Raw genomic sequence first — 17,044 nt, 5'->3', positions numbered from 1 at the left:
AGAGGTTGCATTAAATAAGCTTGTGTTCCCTAGAATTTAGAAGATTAAAAGATGATCTGATTGAAGTGTTTAATATGATTAAAGGAGTTGATAGGGTTGATAGAGAGAAACTATTTCCTCTGTTTCAGGAGTAGGGGGTGCAGGAGGAGTCCAGAACAAGGGGGCAACACCTTAAAATTGGAGCCAGGCTGTTCAGGGATGATAACAGGAATCACTTTTACACAAATGGTCATTGAAATCTGGAACTCTCTTCTGCAGCAGCCTCCACTTCCCCCATACCCAAAAAAAACTGTTGAGGCTGGGGTTCAATTGAAAATTTCAAAATTGAGGTTGATTTTTTTATTGGGCAAGGGGATTAAGGGTTACAAAACTGGGTCTCCTTTCTCTTGGAAAAAGAAGGCAGGTGAATCGAGTTAAGATATGAATCAGCCATGATCTAATTGAACTATGAAAAAGGTTTGAGGGGCTGAATGGTCTTCTGATCCTAATCTTCAGTTTCATGGTCATTGTCTGCTGCTTCCAGTGCACTTTCACACTTGAGTTTTATTTTGGAAACTGAAGAGAAAATGGTAAATATATAAAGTAGAACTATTTGTGGTGATATTTAGTATCAGTAGTGTAGGGGTCGCCGGGGGGTAGAATGAAACAGACTCAACCTCTTTCTCCAAACAATCAAGTGAAGTGATAACAAAACATGAGCAGCCTTCACATGCAATTCAATATTATAAATGGAAGCTTAGGGTATTTGTTGAGAGAGTTGGGATAATAGGTGGTGAACCACCTCCTGACATAGGAACACCCACAGTGTTGTTAGGGAAGGAGTTTCAGGATTTTGATCCAGTGACAGTGAAGGAATGGTGACATATTTCCAAGTCCGGATGGGCAGTGGCTTGGAGGGGAACTTCCAGATGGTGGTGTTCCCATCCATCTGCTGCCCTTGTCCTTCTAGATGGTAGAGGTCACAGGTATTGAAGATGCTGTCAAATGAGCCCTCGTGAGTTGCTGCAGTGCATCTTGTAGGTTCCTGATGTGTGCTTTCCTTGTTCAGGTTCATGAAGAGTTCAAACAAAACGTGGAGAATATTCGGGTGCAGGACCTGATCCAGAAATACGCTCTGACCAAAGGGACTGGCAAGGAGAAGCCAGGTAATGGGAGTGTATTCCCAAAGGAGAGGCGGGTGACGGGGGTGTGTTTTCTACCCGGCCAGAAGGAAGGTGGGTGCAGAAGGTGAGGTGAGCGAGTGTTGAAGTGAGAGTATGGCTTCAGTCTGACTCCTGTATCTGTCCTCTCATTTCCAGGGCCCATCGAGTTTGAGGAATGTAACCCAGAGGTGGTGTTGGAAGGTGAGCCACTTCTTGCTGTGTTGCTGTTCCCAGGGTGCTGACCGCCAACATGTACAGTTCCACTACCAGGGACTGAGCTACACACGGTGCTGTATGAGACCGCACTGTTCTCAACACCTGGAGTATATTAACAATTCCTTTCATCTTCCTATCTTCCCCTCAGCCCCACTCCCTCTCTCCAAAGCACTAACTCACTGAGGAACAGAATCCTTGGGCATGTCAAGGATATTGAATATCAGTTGGATATTTTATCATGAAGGCATCACAGCCGAACTTGGCCGTCACTCCATTTCCAACTCCTCTTCCCCCACACGCATACATTCCAGCAGCTGTTGGGTAGTGATCTGGACCAGGAATTCTCGACAGAGATTTATAGGGTATTTGTACCTCAAACTCCCTAACCCAGGGAATTGAAACTAATTCAGCCTCTGTACCCCTGCTCCAGTTAACAGCATAGACCGGAGACGAACTCCACCCTCAGACCTGGTCTGAGAGTTGGGACCACATGGGCATGCAGTCACATGGTGGGTTGGGTGCATGGTTCGAACACCATTTAACTCTGATGTGAGGCAGAGCCTTGAGTTGTTTATCGGCTGGGGCTGCTGGCTATGAGGTTGTAAAGGAATTTGTTCAGTTCAAAGACTGACTCTGGAGAATTGTGACCTTTTCATCTCTTGTGAAACAGCTGCAAAGAAAAGCAAAAGGAAATCATTTGTGATCCCAGGACTCGGCAAGAGAGAGAAGGACACCGATTCCACGTGAGTTCCCCTTCAGTGCCATTCTGTTCGGTGTCAACGGTGGTGAGTCTGAGACACTTGGCCCTGCAGTTAATAATAAAACCCAAAGTGAGGACAGGCCGCTCAACCCATCAGTCTCATTCCATCTGGAGACTGACCCCATCTCATTACACCAGTGATTTTCATTTCATGCTGTTTCCTGATTTCCAATCAATTCTCAATGTTAATATCTCTAATACTTCTCCGCCATTCTCAAAGGAATTTTGCACAGCTCCTGTGTCTGAGCTTGGAGAGAAGGGAGAAAATACAATGTGAGAAGGATACAGTTGGATCTTGTGATGGGAGAGTTATGGGACTAAGAGGGACAGGTCTTTAACGTTCTGATTATTCTTGATTAGTGGCAAGCCCTCACTCAAGAGACCCTATAGCCACTGCTGTATATGACCCCTATAGCCACTGCTGTATATGACCCCTATAGCCACTGCTGTATATGACCCCTATAGCCACTGCTGTATATGACCCCTATAGCCACTGCTGTATATGACCCCTATAGCCACCGCTGTATATGGCCTCTATAGCCATATTTCCTTGCTCTATACTTCTTCCATTGGTTGTATGTAAACTACATATAGCACCTCCCACAGCCCATGTAGAATCTGCCCTATCATGGACTCTACCTACCACTTAATCTCCTCTCCCAGTTAGATCCTGACTGATCTGTACCGCATTCACCTCTGCTCCAAAACTCCATATCCTTTGATAGATGGCTAATAGGTATCAATCTTGATCTTGCAAGTTCCTATTGACCCTTCACTTCGACAGCCTTTTGAAGGTGAGATATCCAGAGTTTCACTACCCATTGTGTGGGAACAAAAACACTCCCTGATTTCATTCCTAGCTCGAAGTTGAAATTCTCCCTTGTTCTGGATTCCTCCATCAGAGGAAAAGGTTTCTCTCTCTCCCATATAAAACCCACCAGATGATAAGGTGATTATGTACTTGTGGCCAGGACAAGTAGAGGCCACAAGCTGGAGAGTTGGGGGAGCGCAAGGAGATTGGGGGGCTGAGTGGGGGGAAATGGGGCCATGTGCGGAGAGAATGGGGGGCAAGTGGGGGGAAATGGGGAAGTGAGAGGGGGGCCATAATGAGATGGGAGGAAATGGGGAGCAGTTGTGATGCCATCTGACTCTCTGGGAATGTTTATACCATCAGTAACTCTTGTATTTTCTCTTGTTGCAGGGGCTCTCCAGATGCTGACTCCATTGTGAGTAGACACACTCTCCATTAACCCAACCCCTCAGCTTGACTCTTTCCTCATTTTGCTCCCATCTCTCTCAAGCTTGTGTTGTGGCCAAATATGTTGTCATTCAACAATGTCAATGTGTTACAGCAACTACTGGGCAGTGAACCCCATCCCTTCCCTGCCATCATTGATCCCCAAGTTTATGTGACTTGTTGCTGGAACTCCTCCCACTGCTGAGTTCCTTCATTGTCTCTGATCTTTTGGCTACTGCTGCAGATTTTGAACATCGTTGTTTAATTGTGCCAGGGAAGAGGGTGCCACTCCTGCCCATTAGCAAAGCTCCTGTAGTTTGAGTCTTGGGCTTCATAAGTCAGTTTAGGGCTAATAGTGGAACAGTGCAGGGCTTAGCCCAGCACAGACAGCAGAACAGAAAGCTGACATTCTAGAGCAGGAGTAGCAGGGGACCAGACTAGTACTTGCAGCTATTTTCCAATGTATTCTGTTTTACAGAATTCTCCTGAGGTGGATGAAGAAGGTTATACCATCCGACCCGACATTGTCCAGAATGATATCCTTGCCTCTGTGTGTCCTTCCCAAGTGAGCAGTTCTATTGCACTCTGATGCCCTGTGACCTCACTTGTCTGATCTCCAGTTGGACTCTTCAGGGAAGGGAAAGTTCCACCCACATGCTCTCTAGTTCAAGATTGACCCTGGTATCTGGGGAGATTGGCTGATATACTTACTGCCTGAGGAATGAAGTATAAAATGTAATGTAGGAAACACAGCAGTCAATTTATGCACATCCACTAACAGCAATGAGATAAATGACCAGATAATGTTTTAGTGGTGTAAATTGAGGGATAGATATCGACCCCAGGACAGCAGGGAGAAATTCCAATAGAGTAGAGTGCCATCACATGAATGGTGGTACCTGGGCCAATGACTACAAAGCTTCATTAACAACCTTCCTCTGTCTAAAAGGATCCCTGGGCTGGATATTATGGAGTGCCATGATCCCCTGCTGACCCCAGGTAAAAAGTTGTTGGGATCCCACCCAGGACAAGAAGGGCTACCTGCTGTTAGTTAGCAGTTAATTGGCTACAGACAAGAGGGCAGGTAACAATGAGTAAAATAGTGGCCAGAGCAGGATGAGGTCCTTAAGTGTCCCTAAAGGCTTCAGGCCCAAGGGCAAACAAGCTGACCAACACCAGCATCCCCTGTAAAAGCTTCTTACGGGGCAAGGGCAGGTGGGTATGCAGCTGGAAGGCCACAGCTGGATTTGACCAGCCCCTTCGCCTTCAAGCCCGCCGACTGTATCTACATCCAACATGTTGGGTGGCACCAGATTCTTCACTGTTTTTGGAGGGAGGCTGGGGAGTTTGGGGCAGTGGGGTGAGAATTGAAAGGGGGTTGACTTTGACCGCCAAATAATAGCAAATAGAGAATGACTTTGACAAGGAGCTAATGTTTACTACTGGGAGCAATGCAGGGAAAGCCAGGGGGTGGGTGGATGGGGGGAGAGGGTGGGTATGGGTGGTGTGGGTGAGGGGTGGACAGTGTGGGGCGGTGGGTGGGAGGGGTAACAGTGAAAGAGAACACCCAGGAATGCAGGGAGGGTTGTTGGCATTGGCACACCCAGCCCTGGTGCTGCTGCCCCCCCTGTTGCCCAGTTCTATTGGGAATTCCTTGACTTTTCCTGAACATGAGAGGGAGACCCAGCCCTGCTCCTCCAGTGATTCTGACTTCGACGATGACGAGCCCCGAAAATTCCACATCGAGATCAAGCCGGTGACGGTCAAAGAATGGACCCATGACCCTGCAACATCCGTGGAGCAGTTGAGGGCATCGATTGGGAATATCGTCCTCACTTCTAATCCAATTGTAAGTGTCTCACTGTCCTTTTGGGTGGGACCATGGGGAGGGCATGGCAGCCGATCATGGACAGCGACTGCTGGGGGAGGGGTGTTGGGAAATGGGGCATGGTCAGGAGATGGGGGTGGGTTTCTGGGGCAGCAGAAGGGTAGGTGTGGTTAGTGGGAGAGGAGTTGTTGCTGAGGGGGAAGGGTTGCTCATGAGCACCTAGTCCTGAAGCATGCTCCCAAGTTTGAGTTAAACTAGTCGATAGTGAACAAAATAAACATTAGTTTTTATTTAAAGTAAGTTATTGTGTTCAGGGTGGGGTCGGAGTGGGCCCAGCCAGAATACTTGACATCACTGGTCAGTCAGGTATTGAGTCCATTCCCAAGGTTCCATGTGATGAGAGGCAGAGCGCTTTATGGGAATCCTGGATTCCCTACTTTTCTCCATTTGTTTACGCGTTAGGAATTTTCCTCAGAATTTGAATGTTCTTCACAGGGAGTTCCTGAGGTGGGGGCTGCTGGGGAGGGTCCCGAAACCCGGGAGGTTGCAGCAAGGAAGGAAGGTTCTAGTGAGTAAGATGGATTCACTCTTTGCCCGAACTTACTCTTTGCTTCCCTTTATTTTACAGATTCCATCCAAACGAAATTCCACAAGTAAGCATTTGTCAATCCATCAAAACACCTTTTACCACAAAGATTTGATATCTGTAATGAAGGGAAAATATTTTCAGAGGAGCGGGACTTTATTATGTAACTCTTTCAAAGAGCTAGCACAGTCATGATTGGCTGAATGCCTCTTTTCATGCTGTATGACCCTATGTGGGCCTTGTGGTTATAGTCCGTGTGTGTGTAATTCTGTGTTGTAGGGGAGAGGACAAGGATGAAGCCCAGGTGTTGGGATAGACCATGAGCGAGAGTCATGGAGCGAGAGATGTGATCAATTCCAGCTGTTTTGGGGAAGAGGAACAAAAGGAGTCCCATTGTTTTTGTTGTGTTTAAACCTGAAACTGCATGAAAGGGCTTAGTCAGACAAGGGTTAATGGTCTTTGTGTAATGATAATTCTCAGTGCCTCTGTTTTATATCAGAATTCAATAGCAGCAATTGCTGTTTCCATCAGTCTACGTTTTTATCTGGCACTCCCTTCACACTCATTCCCAATATACTTTTTATCTCTGACTCTCTCTCTCCTGTAGGGCACTCGATCCAATTGGCTCCACTTTCAGTGGAAGGGAACTCTGAGGGAATTCGCCCAAGGGGTAAGGTGACGTTTTTGGAAATGATGCAGGATGTGTGTTAACACAGCCATCATAATGATTGACAGACACCAAATCTCCAGCCTGTATCATTGAAAAGTTAAACTACTCACAAAACCTCTTCAACTAGAACTGAAACCAGTTACAAGGCCTTCCCTCAGTTCCCTTATCAAGTTGGATCATTAAGTTTCCCAGACCTAATCTTGTTTGGCAGCTGCTGAAGCTGATCGTACGTGTGTGGGTGCGTTTGTGGGTGTGTCCTTTCCCTAACTAAGATAAACTATTTGTTGTTAAATTGCACCAGCACAAGAGGGTTAACATACTTCCTAATGCCCTGTTTTGTACAAACCTCAGCCAGACTTTTGTTATTTACTGGGTTACAATAACACTGACACAATATTTGATGAAAAATATCCTCACCTTTTTAAAAAAAAATTAAACCTCTATAAATGCTCTTGTATAGCGCTTTCAAAGAGCTGGCACAAGCTTGGTGGACTGAATGGCCTCTTTCCATGCTGTATGTGGACTCTGTGGATTCTCCAATGTTACATTGTGGTGGTGCACATGCACTTCTTTCTTAAATCTATCTTTGTGCATGCCTGTCCTTGTTGCTGACTGGCTGTACACTCACTGCTCCGCTGACTGACCTATTCAAACCTCCCCTGAACCTACAGGTCAGTCACCAGTTTTTATACAGGAGTAACCCTGGAAAACTTTAAGATTGCGGCACATTAGTGAGCACTCTTGACTAATTCTGCTGCTCCTTGGTCTTGAATGAACGCTTATTTTTTTAATTCACCTGGCTGATTCTGGTTTCTCTGTTTGTTCCAGATGTTGAAGCAGCGACATTCCGATTCACCGCTCCAAGCTCAGAGCCCAGCAGGTATGTAATCACCCAATACTCATCAGTCCCTCGGTGAGTGTCAGAGCTGCGAGGGGCTTTTGGAGCTTTGTTCTTATAAACATGATGAGGTATGATTTGGTTTCAGGAGACCAACTTGTAACTCGCCTCCCCATCCTGAAATTCTTCTCCTGGGTTTGCTCTCAGCAATGTCCTGATGATTTAATCCTTCGTTCCTGGAGTGTCCAGGGCAATTTTGGAGGGTTGATAACCTAACTCTCTCCTTATACTTAAAACGGCTCTCTGCTAATTCTAACCCCTGGAGTTTTTGTCGTTTGTTCCCGGGTTCCCATATTTCCTGGTCCTGGTTACCTGTGATTTATATTGTCGCTCTTTCTCCCCATCCTCTTCCAACAGAACCATCGTCTCCCAGAATGGTGTCGGCTTTCTGGATCCACTCTTTGGGCCGTCCCTAGACTCCATGTTTGAGAAGCCAGGACTTGCAGGTAACAGGATTTGCTCTTGGACTGTTCACAGTCTCTCGTTCAATCTCTCGTCCTCCTCCTGTTTGTTTTGACTTGGAGAAGATGTTTCCAAGTGTGGATGAACAAAACTTAGGGGCTATAAGTATAAAATAATCGCTAATATATCCAACAGGAGAAACTCATTTTTACCCAGAGAGCGGTGAGAATGTGGAAGTCACTCCCACAGGCAAATAGTATAGATACATTTAAGGGAAAGCTGGACAAATACACAAGGGAGAAAGGAAAAGAAGGATATGCTGATGGGTGTGATGAAGCGGGTGTGGGAGGAGGCTCATGTGGGGCATAAACACCAGCACAGAGCAGTTGAGCCGAGTGGCCTGTTTGTAATATAAACTGTAGAATAGTTGTGGATTTTTGGGACTTGGTGAAAAGTTGTGGATTCCAAGATCTCATTTTGTGACATTTTGATGGTTAAAAAATTAAATTAATCTTCATAAAGCAGCAAAGTTGGGCAGAAGTGTAACAAATAAAATCCCATCTGCATAAGGTCCATTTTTTTTCCCTGTGGACTTAATGCAAATTAATTGAATTGTTAAATAATAAAAATGATTAGCATCTCTGCCTCTGAATCAGAAGATCCCGGCTTTAAACCCCATTCAAGCCAGCACTGACGAGAGGAGGCCTGAGCTCCAGCTGGGAATTCTGTCTCTGAATCCAATAGGATTCTCGTATCCAGTGGGTGTGAGTGGCCCATTATGGAATGGGCTGTAGGAGGCCAGGAAATCCTTCTACTTTATCAGACTATAACACACCATTGGCTGATGGTCACAGCCCTGGAAGGTGTGTGTTCATGACTGTCAGATTGTGAATCAGCCTTCAAATCCTTCACAACAATCACCCAGGGAAGAGCATGAAGATACAAAAACTCTACACCTACAAGGACACAAACTCTTCAATCTTTTTGGTTTTTCTTTCTTAGAAAATTAACAATTAAGGGATTTTTTAAATCTTTTTTTGTTAGACCCATCAGTGATTGGTCATTCTGCCCTTTTTTACAATGCAAAATGAGGAGTGTGGCATCATTGAGGACTGGGGCATATTTTATACCAGTGATATTGTTATAAGATTTATTTCTTCTACCCAATGACAGATTGCTAACAGTCCCAGTTTTACAATGTGCTTTGCTATTTAATGTGGAGCAGATAATGCAATTAAACCCAAGTACTCAGCATTCATAAATCTTTTCATATGCACCTTTATGCTCAATCAATTTGATTCCCTCCCTTAAAATATTTTTTTAATTTTCTACCAGTAATTCTCTGGAATACACACAAATAACATCTGACTAGGATGAGTTGGTTCAAAGTTTTATGTTTTGCTTGACTCCTATGTAGAGACCGGCCAGATGCTCATGTCACCAGAGAAAGAACATTTCCAATTTGGCTTCAACACCAGGAGCTTCAAAAGTTTTAAAATCTGGACTGGAATTCGGAGCAAAACACAGGCATCTGTTCTCATGCAGTGCTGGGGTGGATTGACAAATTTCTCTGAATGGACAGTTAAGAAATAACAAATAACTTTAAATATTCATTATCGGGATCTGGGCATGCTGGCATTTATTGCCCATCCCTAATTTCCCTTGAGAAAAAGGTGGTGAGCTGCCTTCTTGAACTGCTGCAGTCAATGTGGTGTAGGTACATCCACAGTGCTGTTAGGGAGGGACAGTCAGGATTTTGACCCAGCGACAGTGAAGGAACAGCGATATATTTCCAAGTCAGGATGGTGAGTGGCTTGGAGGGGAACCTCCAGGTGGTGGTGTTCCCATGTATCTGCTGCCCTTGTCCTTCTAGATGGTAGAGGTCATGGGTTTGGAAGGTGCTGTCTAAGGAGCCTTGGTGAGTTGCACAGTGTCTCTTGTAGATGGTGCACACTGCTGCTACTTTGCATCAGTGATGGAGGGAATGAATGTTTAAGTTGATGGATGGGGTGAGCTTCGTCTATCTATTCTGTGATGCTAATGGCTTGCTGTCACTAAAAGACTTCCCTCTTCTTTCCAGCCCAGTGTAACCAACTCAATGTGAACCCTCTGTCTTTGAGCGCTCCGACTGGCTCCAGCGGACTCGAAATTGTTGAAGATTCGGGCCTTGATTCTCCTTCCCTCCCAACCACTAATGGTTCCTCACCATCTCCTGAGTCCAGGCCTTGGACCCCCCAGACTGTTACACCTCCAGTCTCACTCCCACTCAGCAACTTCTCCCCAACCTGCAATGAAACTTCCTTTCATCCTGTTTGTAGCCTGAAATCAAATGAGGAAACCTCTACGGATCTCCAGCTCAATTCAGATCAAGGCCATGATCCTCCTCTTGCAGAGAGAGAACAGTCTCCTGTGGACCCATGCTCTGAAGCTGACCTTTCTACCCCAGCTCTCCATGTGATGGCTGCTACACCTGCTACAGGTCTTTAGTATTTTGCTTCTAACATTGTTTTCCTTGCCTGACCCAAAGAAAAAGTACCGCTTTCTCCCTTTGTCTCCTAAGAGTATTATATGGTTACAGGTCTGGTCACGGCCAATCTCCAGTTCTGTTAGAAGGCCACTGATCAGGAGCAGTATTCCCCCTGGCTTGTCTGGAAGGCAGTGGCCATTGTTGTGCCCCAATAGCCCCCCAGATTATAAATCTAACCTCTGGCCACCTAGTCTGTTTAGTTTAGTGCTACAGTGGAGACTTGCGAAAGGGATGAAAACCTTTTTCCTTTGCAGTGTCTCTTGCATGAAGTAACCGGTGAGACAAAGCACCCCCCCCCCCACCACTTTGGTTCAAATTCATCCAGATTTCTGGAAAGACAAATCATTCTCAGGATGTGGGCATTACAGGCAAGCCTGATGTTTATTTCCTGTCTCTCTGTGCCCAGAGAAGGTGGTGGTGAACTGCCTTCATGGCTTAATCCAATGGTACAAACCCCTTTCATTCCCATTGTGTGGAATCCAAAGTTTGATACTGAGAAACTTGCTGTGCCACTAGAGGGCAGAGAAGCGGTGGCCACCTTGGTGTGGGACTGGATCGAGACTGGTGGAAATGGCCAATGTCCTTTCCTAAAATACATTTGCGAGTCGCTGCCTGTCTGTTGCAAGTAAGCTGATTGGAGGGGGAAGAGTTTACTCAATAAAGTGTTGTTGCTGAGAGTGGATCACTTTGATTTCAGGCACCTAGTGTCCATCAAACACTCCCAGGACAGGTACAGCATTGGGTTAGATCCAGAGTGAAGCTCCCTCTACACTGTCCCCTTCAAACATTCCCAGGACAAGTACAGCACTGAGTTAGTTAGAGTGAAGCTCCCTCTACATTGTCCCCATCAAACATTCCCAGGACAGGTACATTACAGGGTAGATACAGAGTAAAGCTCCCTCTACACTGTCCTCATCAAACATCCAGTAGTATATTGTCACATCTAGTTTTCCAGTTGGGTTGAATTAATGTATCTGGTTGTATCCACAGGAATTCCCAATGTTCAAGCTGAGGCCTCAGTCAGAGAGCCGGCACCTGTTGCTCCTCCTCGCCGTCATTCAAAAAAGAAACTTTTCCCCATTCCGCTCGAAGGAATGGATGAAGTATGTACGGACTCGGTTGTTTACTCATTTCCACTCCGCAAACAGCTGATCAAAGTATAGAAACCCAATGGACCAAATCCCTTCCCTTTCACTTCCTTTATATGAAATACCAATGGATTAAAACTCCTTCCTGTCCACCCTTAGTGTGTGCAATCCCAATGCTGATCCTTTGCCTAAGGATATTCCTGTTGCTACAAAGGCAACAAAACATGTGATTGGCTAATAACCATCCTGATTTTGAGTGCACCATCACAAAGCAATGTCCACTGTAGTTGATTCCATCCCTTCTGAATGGACTGAACTGTTCAACTGCTTAAAAGGTAGCAACTATAGAGAGGAACAGTAAGAGGTCATGCTTTTATTTGATGAGTCCCAGTTCTGCTTGTTTTCTTATCCTCAATTCCCACAGACATGAACTAATTTCTTATGTGTCATCTTGATTCTTACCTCTGAGTCACAAGGTCATGGGTTCATGTCCTAATTTAGAGACTTGTGCACATAATCCAGGCTAACGCTCCCGGTGCAGTGCTGAAGGGGGTGCTGCACTGTTGGAGGTGCCATCATTGAGGAGACATTAAACTGAGATCCCATATCTCCTGTCAGGTGGATGTAAATGATCCCCTGGCTACTATTTGAAGAACAGCAGATGAGTTCTCCCCAGTGTCCTGGGGTTAATATCTATCCCTCAGCCAACATCTCTAATATAGATTATTTGGTCATTTATCTCATTACTGTTATGGGAGCTTGCTGTGCACAAATTGGTTCCTGCAATCCCGACTTGGAAATATTGATTACACTTCAAAAGGACTTCGTTGGCCTTCAAAGCCCTTTGGGATATCCTGAAGATCTGAATGGCATTATAGAAAGAAAATCCTTTCTCCCCCTCTTATTGAAGGTCTTTCTATAGTAACTTATTCACACATCTTTCAACTTTTTAGTATTCCTCGCCACGGATGCTGTCAGACCTGCTGAATTTTTCCAGCTATTTTTGTTTTTGTTTCAGATTTCCAGCATCCACAGTATTTTGCTTTTATCTTTCAACTTTTTTTGTTGGAAAGTTCAATCTGTGATCAGTTTTAATGGTCTGTGGCTATTTTTATAAACTAATTAAATCCTTTATTCCCTTCAGTCCAGGTCTGTCAGTCCATCGACTGTGACATCTCCGAGTTCTCCCCCTGCAGCTGCCCTGAGTCAGGTTGATGAAGCAGCGACAACACATTCCTGCCGAAATCGAGCCTCCACTCCAGCCTCATGTACGTGGTGAATTACTCCTGATCGTGTGAGGGAGAGTCCATGGTGTTGTCGTGTTTCAGTTGTGGCTCAGGGGTTAGTAGTCTCTGAGCCAGAAGGTATAAGTCCCACTTCAGAGACTTGAGCCCATAATCCAGGATGACACTCCCAGTGCAGTACCGTGGGAATGCTGCATTGTCAGAAGAAACATTAAACCGAGGCCCTGTCTCCCACCTCGAGTATATTTTTTTTAAATCTCATGGCCACTGTTGGAAGTTGAGCAGGGAAGTTCTGATGTCCTGGCTGATATTTTCCTTACCCAACGTCTAAAACAGATTCAAAACAAAAACAGAATTACCTGGAAAAACTCAGCAGGTCTGGCAGCATCGGCGGAGAAGAAAAGAGTTGATGTTTCGAGTCCTCATGACCCTTCGACAGAACGTTCTGTCGAAGGGTCATGAGGACTCGAAACGTCAACTCTTTTCTTCTCCGCCGATGCTGCCAGACTTGCTGAGTTTTTCCAGGTAATTCTGTTTTTGTTTTGGATTTCCAGCATCTGCAGTTTTTTTGTTTTTGTCTAAAACAGATTATCTGGTCATTATCATATTGTTCTTTGTGGGAACTTGCAGTGTGCAAATTACCTGCTACATTTCCTACATTACAACAGTAAATTACTTGTTTGTCTGTAAAGCATTTGGGACATTAAGGTTGTTAATGGTGCTACAGAGATAAAGGCTTTCTTTCGCCACTTGTGTAGGTCTGTTAGATGGGGTCAGTTGACGACCCAATGATCTAAGGTTCGTTGTGGCTACTCTAACCTCAGTCAGGAGGTTTAATCGCTTTGAGAACTGTGCGCGCATGTGCATGTTGCTATTTTGAGAATTGAGCACCAACTGTTCAGCCATCATTGAGTACGATGATACCAAGGTGGATTTCATACTAAGCACCCAACAAAACTTTTGAAATATCTACCACACTGGATTAAGTGGTGTTGAGGGGCAGTAACTCAGTGGATAAAATGAAAGCATCACCGTATGTGGTCACAGTCTAAATGGTTTGATGATTAGAAGTTGTATGGCTTGTAGTTTTGATGTTGTCCCTGGATTCCTTCAGAAAATCTTCCTGAAGGTGATGATACTGATTATTTTTTCCACCAGGTATTTCCCGAGGACCGAGCCCAGTGACTGTAGGCAATCACGAAGCCTTGCCCATTGCAGCTGCATTCACAGAATGTATCGATGCATACTTCAGGGGTGGAGACTTTGCAAAGTAAGTGTGGGTATCAGTACAGAAAGATTGGATAACTGTCAACAGGGACTTATTAGACCAAACATGGACTTGCACAAGTACTTCTGACAAAAGATGATGTTTCCATCCTTGTGTTACAGATTTCAGACTTTTCAGACTTTTTTTTCGAATTAAAGCAATTACAAATGTAATCATCAATTGTGACTGTGGGTAGTGCTCTCCCTTTCTTCCCTCTGAGTCAGAAGATTGAGTTTGAGTTTCATCCAGGGGCTTGAGTCCCATAATCTACACTGTTACCCCTAGTGCCAGTATTGATGGTGTACTGCACTGTCAGAGGTGTTGTCGTACAACTGAGGTATTAAACTGAGGCCCTGTCTGTCCTCTCAGGCAGACAGAAAAGGTTTCCTAGGACTATTTTGAAGAAGAGCAGGGGCATTCTCTCTAGTATCATGGCCAATATTTATCCCTTTAAACAACACCTAATGCAGATAATGTGTTTATCTCATTGCTGTTTGTGGAATCTTGCTGTGTGCAAAGTGTTTCTTCATTTACTACAATGCAACAGTGCCTATACTTGTGGGAAAAAATACATTGGGATGTCCTGAGATCATGTAAGATGCTATGGAGATGCAAATTTTAAAAAATTTCCTGTAGGGGCAGGTTGGCTTTGCAATAGGATATTGCTACATTAACGTGTTCGGTAATGATGTAGAGAGGAGCGCAGTTTCAGGTGTCTGCTGCTCAATGGGAAACTTCATTTTGACGCATCAAAACTATCAAAGCAACTTGAATTTATAAAGCACCTTTTATATGGGAAAACGTTCCAAGGCCCTTCATGAGAGATTATTTAAAAACCATTTGACACTGAGCCACCTCGGGAGATATTGGGACAGGTGACCAGAAGCTTGGTCAAAGAGGTCAATTTTAAGGAGTGTTTTAAAGGAGGAGAGAGAGGGAGGGAATTCCAGAGCTCGGGGCCCCAAGGGCAGCTGAAGGCACGGCCTCCAATGGGGGAAGCGATGGAAATTGGAGGTGTGCAAGGGGTCAGGATTCCAAAGCTGTGCAGAGATCTGAGGGGGAAAAGAACTGGAGAAGGCTATAGAATTAAGAGACATGAGACCATGGAGGGATTTGATAATCGGGATTAGAATTGTAAAATCAAGGCATTGCCAGAGTGCATGCCAATATAGGCCAGCGAGTACAAAAGGTGATGGGTGAACAAAATTTGGTGTGAATTAGGTTATGGACAGCAGAGTTTTGGATGAGCTGAAATTTGGAGAGAATGTGAGGTGGGAGGTTGGCCAGGAGAGCATTGGAACAGGTGAGTCTGGAGCTAACAAAAGTTATGGATGAGGATTTCAGCAGTGGCTGAGCTGAAAGGAGGCAGAGACGGGCATTGTTGCTAACTTGAGACGTGCTTCCTCTCCATTTCCCAGCCTGTGGAATCATGTACCATTGTTCCTGCTTGCGTGTGTTCCCTGGCGGGATTGGTGAAACTTTCCTTCTTTGCAGCGTTATTGTGAAGTTGACTGGAGATGTCACCATGTCCTTCCCAGCGGGAATAGTTCGGATCTTCAGTGGGAATTCATCCCCAGCTGTCATCAGCTTCAGGCTTTTGAATGCCAACCGGATTACGCAGTTTCTGCCCAACTCTCAGCTACTGTACAGGTGAGTAACGGAAAGCCTGCATTCACACAACAGGTCAGTGTCTGGGTGGCTCGATTCGCCTGCACGTTCTGACTGCCTTTTTGGAAAAACAAAATGGAACAATTACATGTGTCCAGCGATGGGACAGGCTCATGAGTCAGAGTTTTCCAAATGGTTAGAGGCCAGGTTGTATGGTGAAGATTTGGCTATTGAGACACACATTCCTAAAAGTTGGTGGATAGATACAAAGTGGAGGGTTCTGTGCCGTTCTGGACTCCATATTATGGAGGGAAAAAAAGGATATAAAGGGACTGGCAAATGTGCAAAAATGATTTACAAGGATAATGGTAAAAGTATTGGCAAAGATTAAGCAAACAGGGGCTTGTCTAGAAAAAGAGATGGCTGGGAGTGACCGATTGCATCTTTAAAATTATGAGAGGGTTCAACAAAATAGACACGGAGAAATAGTTTCCACTGTTGAGGAGACCAGAGCAAGGGGACATTAATATAAGACAGTAAATAATAAATTCAATAGGGAACTCAAGAGAAACTCCCTTACCCAGAGTGGTGAGAGTGTGGACTTTTCTACCACAGGGAGTGGTTGAGGTGAATACTATGGGGGAAGCTGGCTGAACATCAGGGAGAAAGGAATGGTAGGATATGTTGATGGGTTCATATGTTAAGGAGAGAGGATAGTGTGGAGCGTAAACACTAGCATAGACCAGTTGGGTCAAATTGTCTGTTTTCATGCTGTAAATTTTATGTAGAAAAAAGCAATCAAAAAAGGCTAGTAGAATGTTGGCTTTAAGATATAGAGGCAGTTGGAAAGCAAGGGGAGGAAGTGAAGCTCAGTTGTACAGATTGGTCAGATTCTCAGGATGCTGCAATAAATTCTGCCTTGGTGGTGGTGGAGAGGGCAGCATGCTGGTTAGGTTCACCACAGTGATATCAGGGATAAATCATGAGGACAGTTTCCGTAAACTCAGCATGGTATTTCCTTGCATTTATAAAGTTGAGCAGGAATCTAATTGAGGTGTTTAAAGTGATAAAGGAGTTGAAGGGGTAAATAGAAACTATTTCTTCTAGTGGCAGGGAGAGGGGTGTCCAGAACAAGGGAACAGGTCCTTAAAATTAGTCAGGCCATTCAGGGCTGGTGTCAGGTAGCACTGCTTCACACAGAGGACTGGAAATCTAAAACTCAGTCTCCTGAAAAGTTGGAGGTCAAATGGAGCTTTTAAGACTGAGATTGATTGATTGATTTTAGTTGGGTAAAGAAATTGAGGGATGTGGAGCTAAGGCAGGAAAATGGAGTTGAGCTGCAGACCAGCCATGATTGAACTGAACAATGGAACAGACCTGAGCAGATTAATCCTGAGAATCTGACCAATCTGTACAACTGAGCCTCACTTCCTCCCCTTGCTTTCCAACTGCCTCTATATCTTAAAGCCAACATTCTACTAATCTTTTTTGATTGCTTTTTTCTACATAAAATTTACAGCATGGAAACAGACCATTCGACCCAACTGGTCTATTGTCCATTTGAGCGTGTG

The 17,044-nt window shown here is 44.9% G+C and overlaps 1 protein-coding gene across 5 annotated transcripts in view; it reads left to right on the top strand.

The window, feature by feature from the left end:
• The window catches only part of LOC121286767 (F-BAR domain only protein 2-like), a 55,715-nt gene that overhangs the window by 31,038 nt on the left and 7,633 nt on the right, over positions 1 to 17,044 (top strand). For 4 of the 5 annotated variants that reach the window (XM_041203802.1, XM_041203804.1, XM_041203801.1 and 1 more), the window contains exons 8-22: positions 1,049 to 1,214; positions 1,299 to 1,343; positions 2,029 to 2,101; positions 3,320 to 3,344; positions 3,834 to 3,891; positions 5,026 to 5,204; positions 5,812 to 5,836; positions 6,377 to 6,439; positions 7,268 to 7,319; positions 7,695 to 7,783; positions 9,820 to 10,218; positions 11,257 to 11,369; positions 12,499 to 12,622; positions 13,757 to 13,868; positions 15,360 to 15,515. In XM_041203802.1, the coding sequence (XP_041059736.1) occupies positions 1,049 to 1,214; positions 1,299 to 1,343; positions 2,029 to 2,101; positions 3,320 to 3,344; positions 3,834 to 3,891; positions 5,026 to 5,204; positions 5,812 to 5,836; positions 6,377 to 6,439; positions 7,268 to 7,319; positions 7,695 to 7,783; positions 9,820 to 10,218; positions 11,257 to 11,369; positions 12,499 to 12,622; positions 13,757 to 13,868; positions 15,360 to 15,515 (1,679 nt within the window). The remainder of the gene's footprint in view (positions 1 to 1,048; positions 1,215 to 1,298; positions 1,344 to 2,028; positions 2,102 to 3,319; positions 3,345 to 3,833; positions 3,892 to 5,025; positions 5,205 to 5,811; positions 5,837 to 6,376; positions 6,440 to 7,267; positions 7,320 to 7,694; positions 7,784 to 9,819; positions 10,219 to 11,256; positions 11,370 to 12,498; positions 12,623 to 13,756; positions 13,869 to 15,359; positions 15,516 to 17,044) is intronic. The other variant, XM_041203803.1, reaches the window with a different exon arrangement.

Source organism: Carcharodon carcharias, chromosome 14 (genome assembly GCF_017639515.1).
Source record: "Carcharodon carcharias isolate sCarCar2 chromosome 14, sCarCar2.pri, whole genome shotgun sequence".
Lineage (NCBI taxonomy): Eukaryota > Metazoa > Chordata > Chondrichthyes > Lamniformes > Lamnidae > Carcharodon > Carcharodon carcharias.
This window is presented reverse-complemented; position numbering and strand designations above follow the sequence as displayed.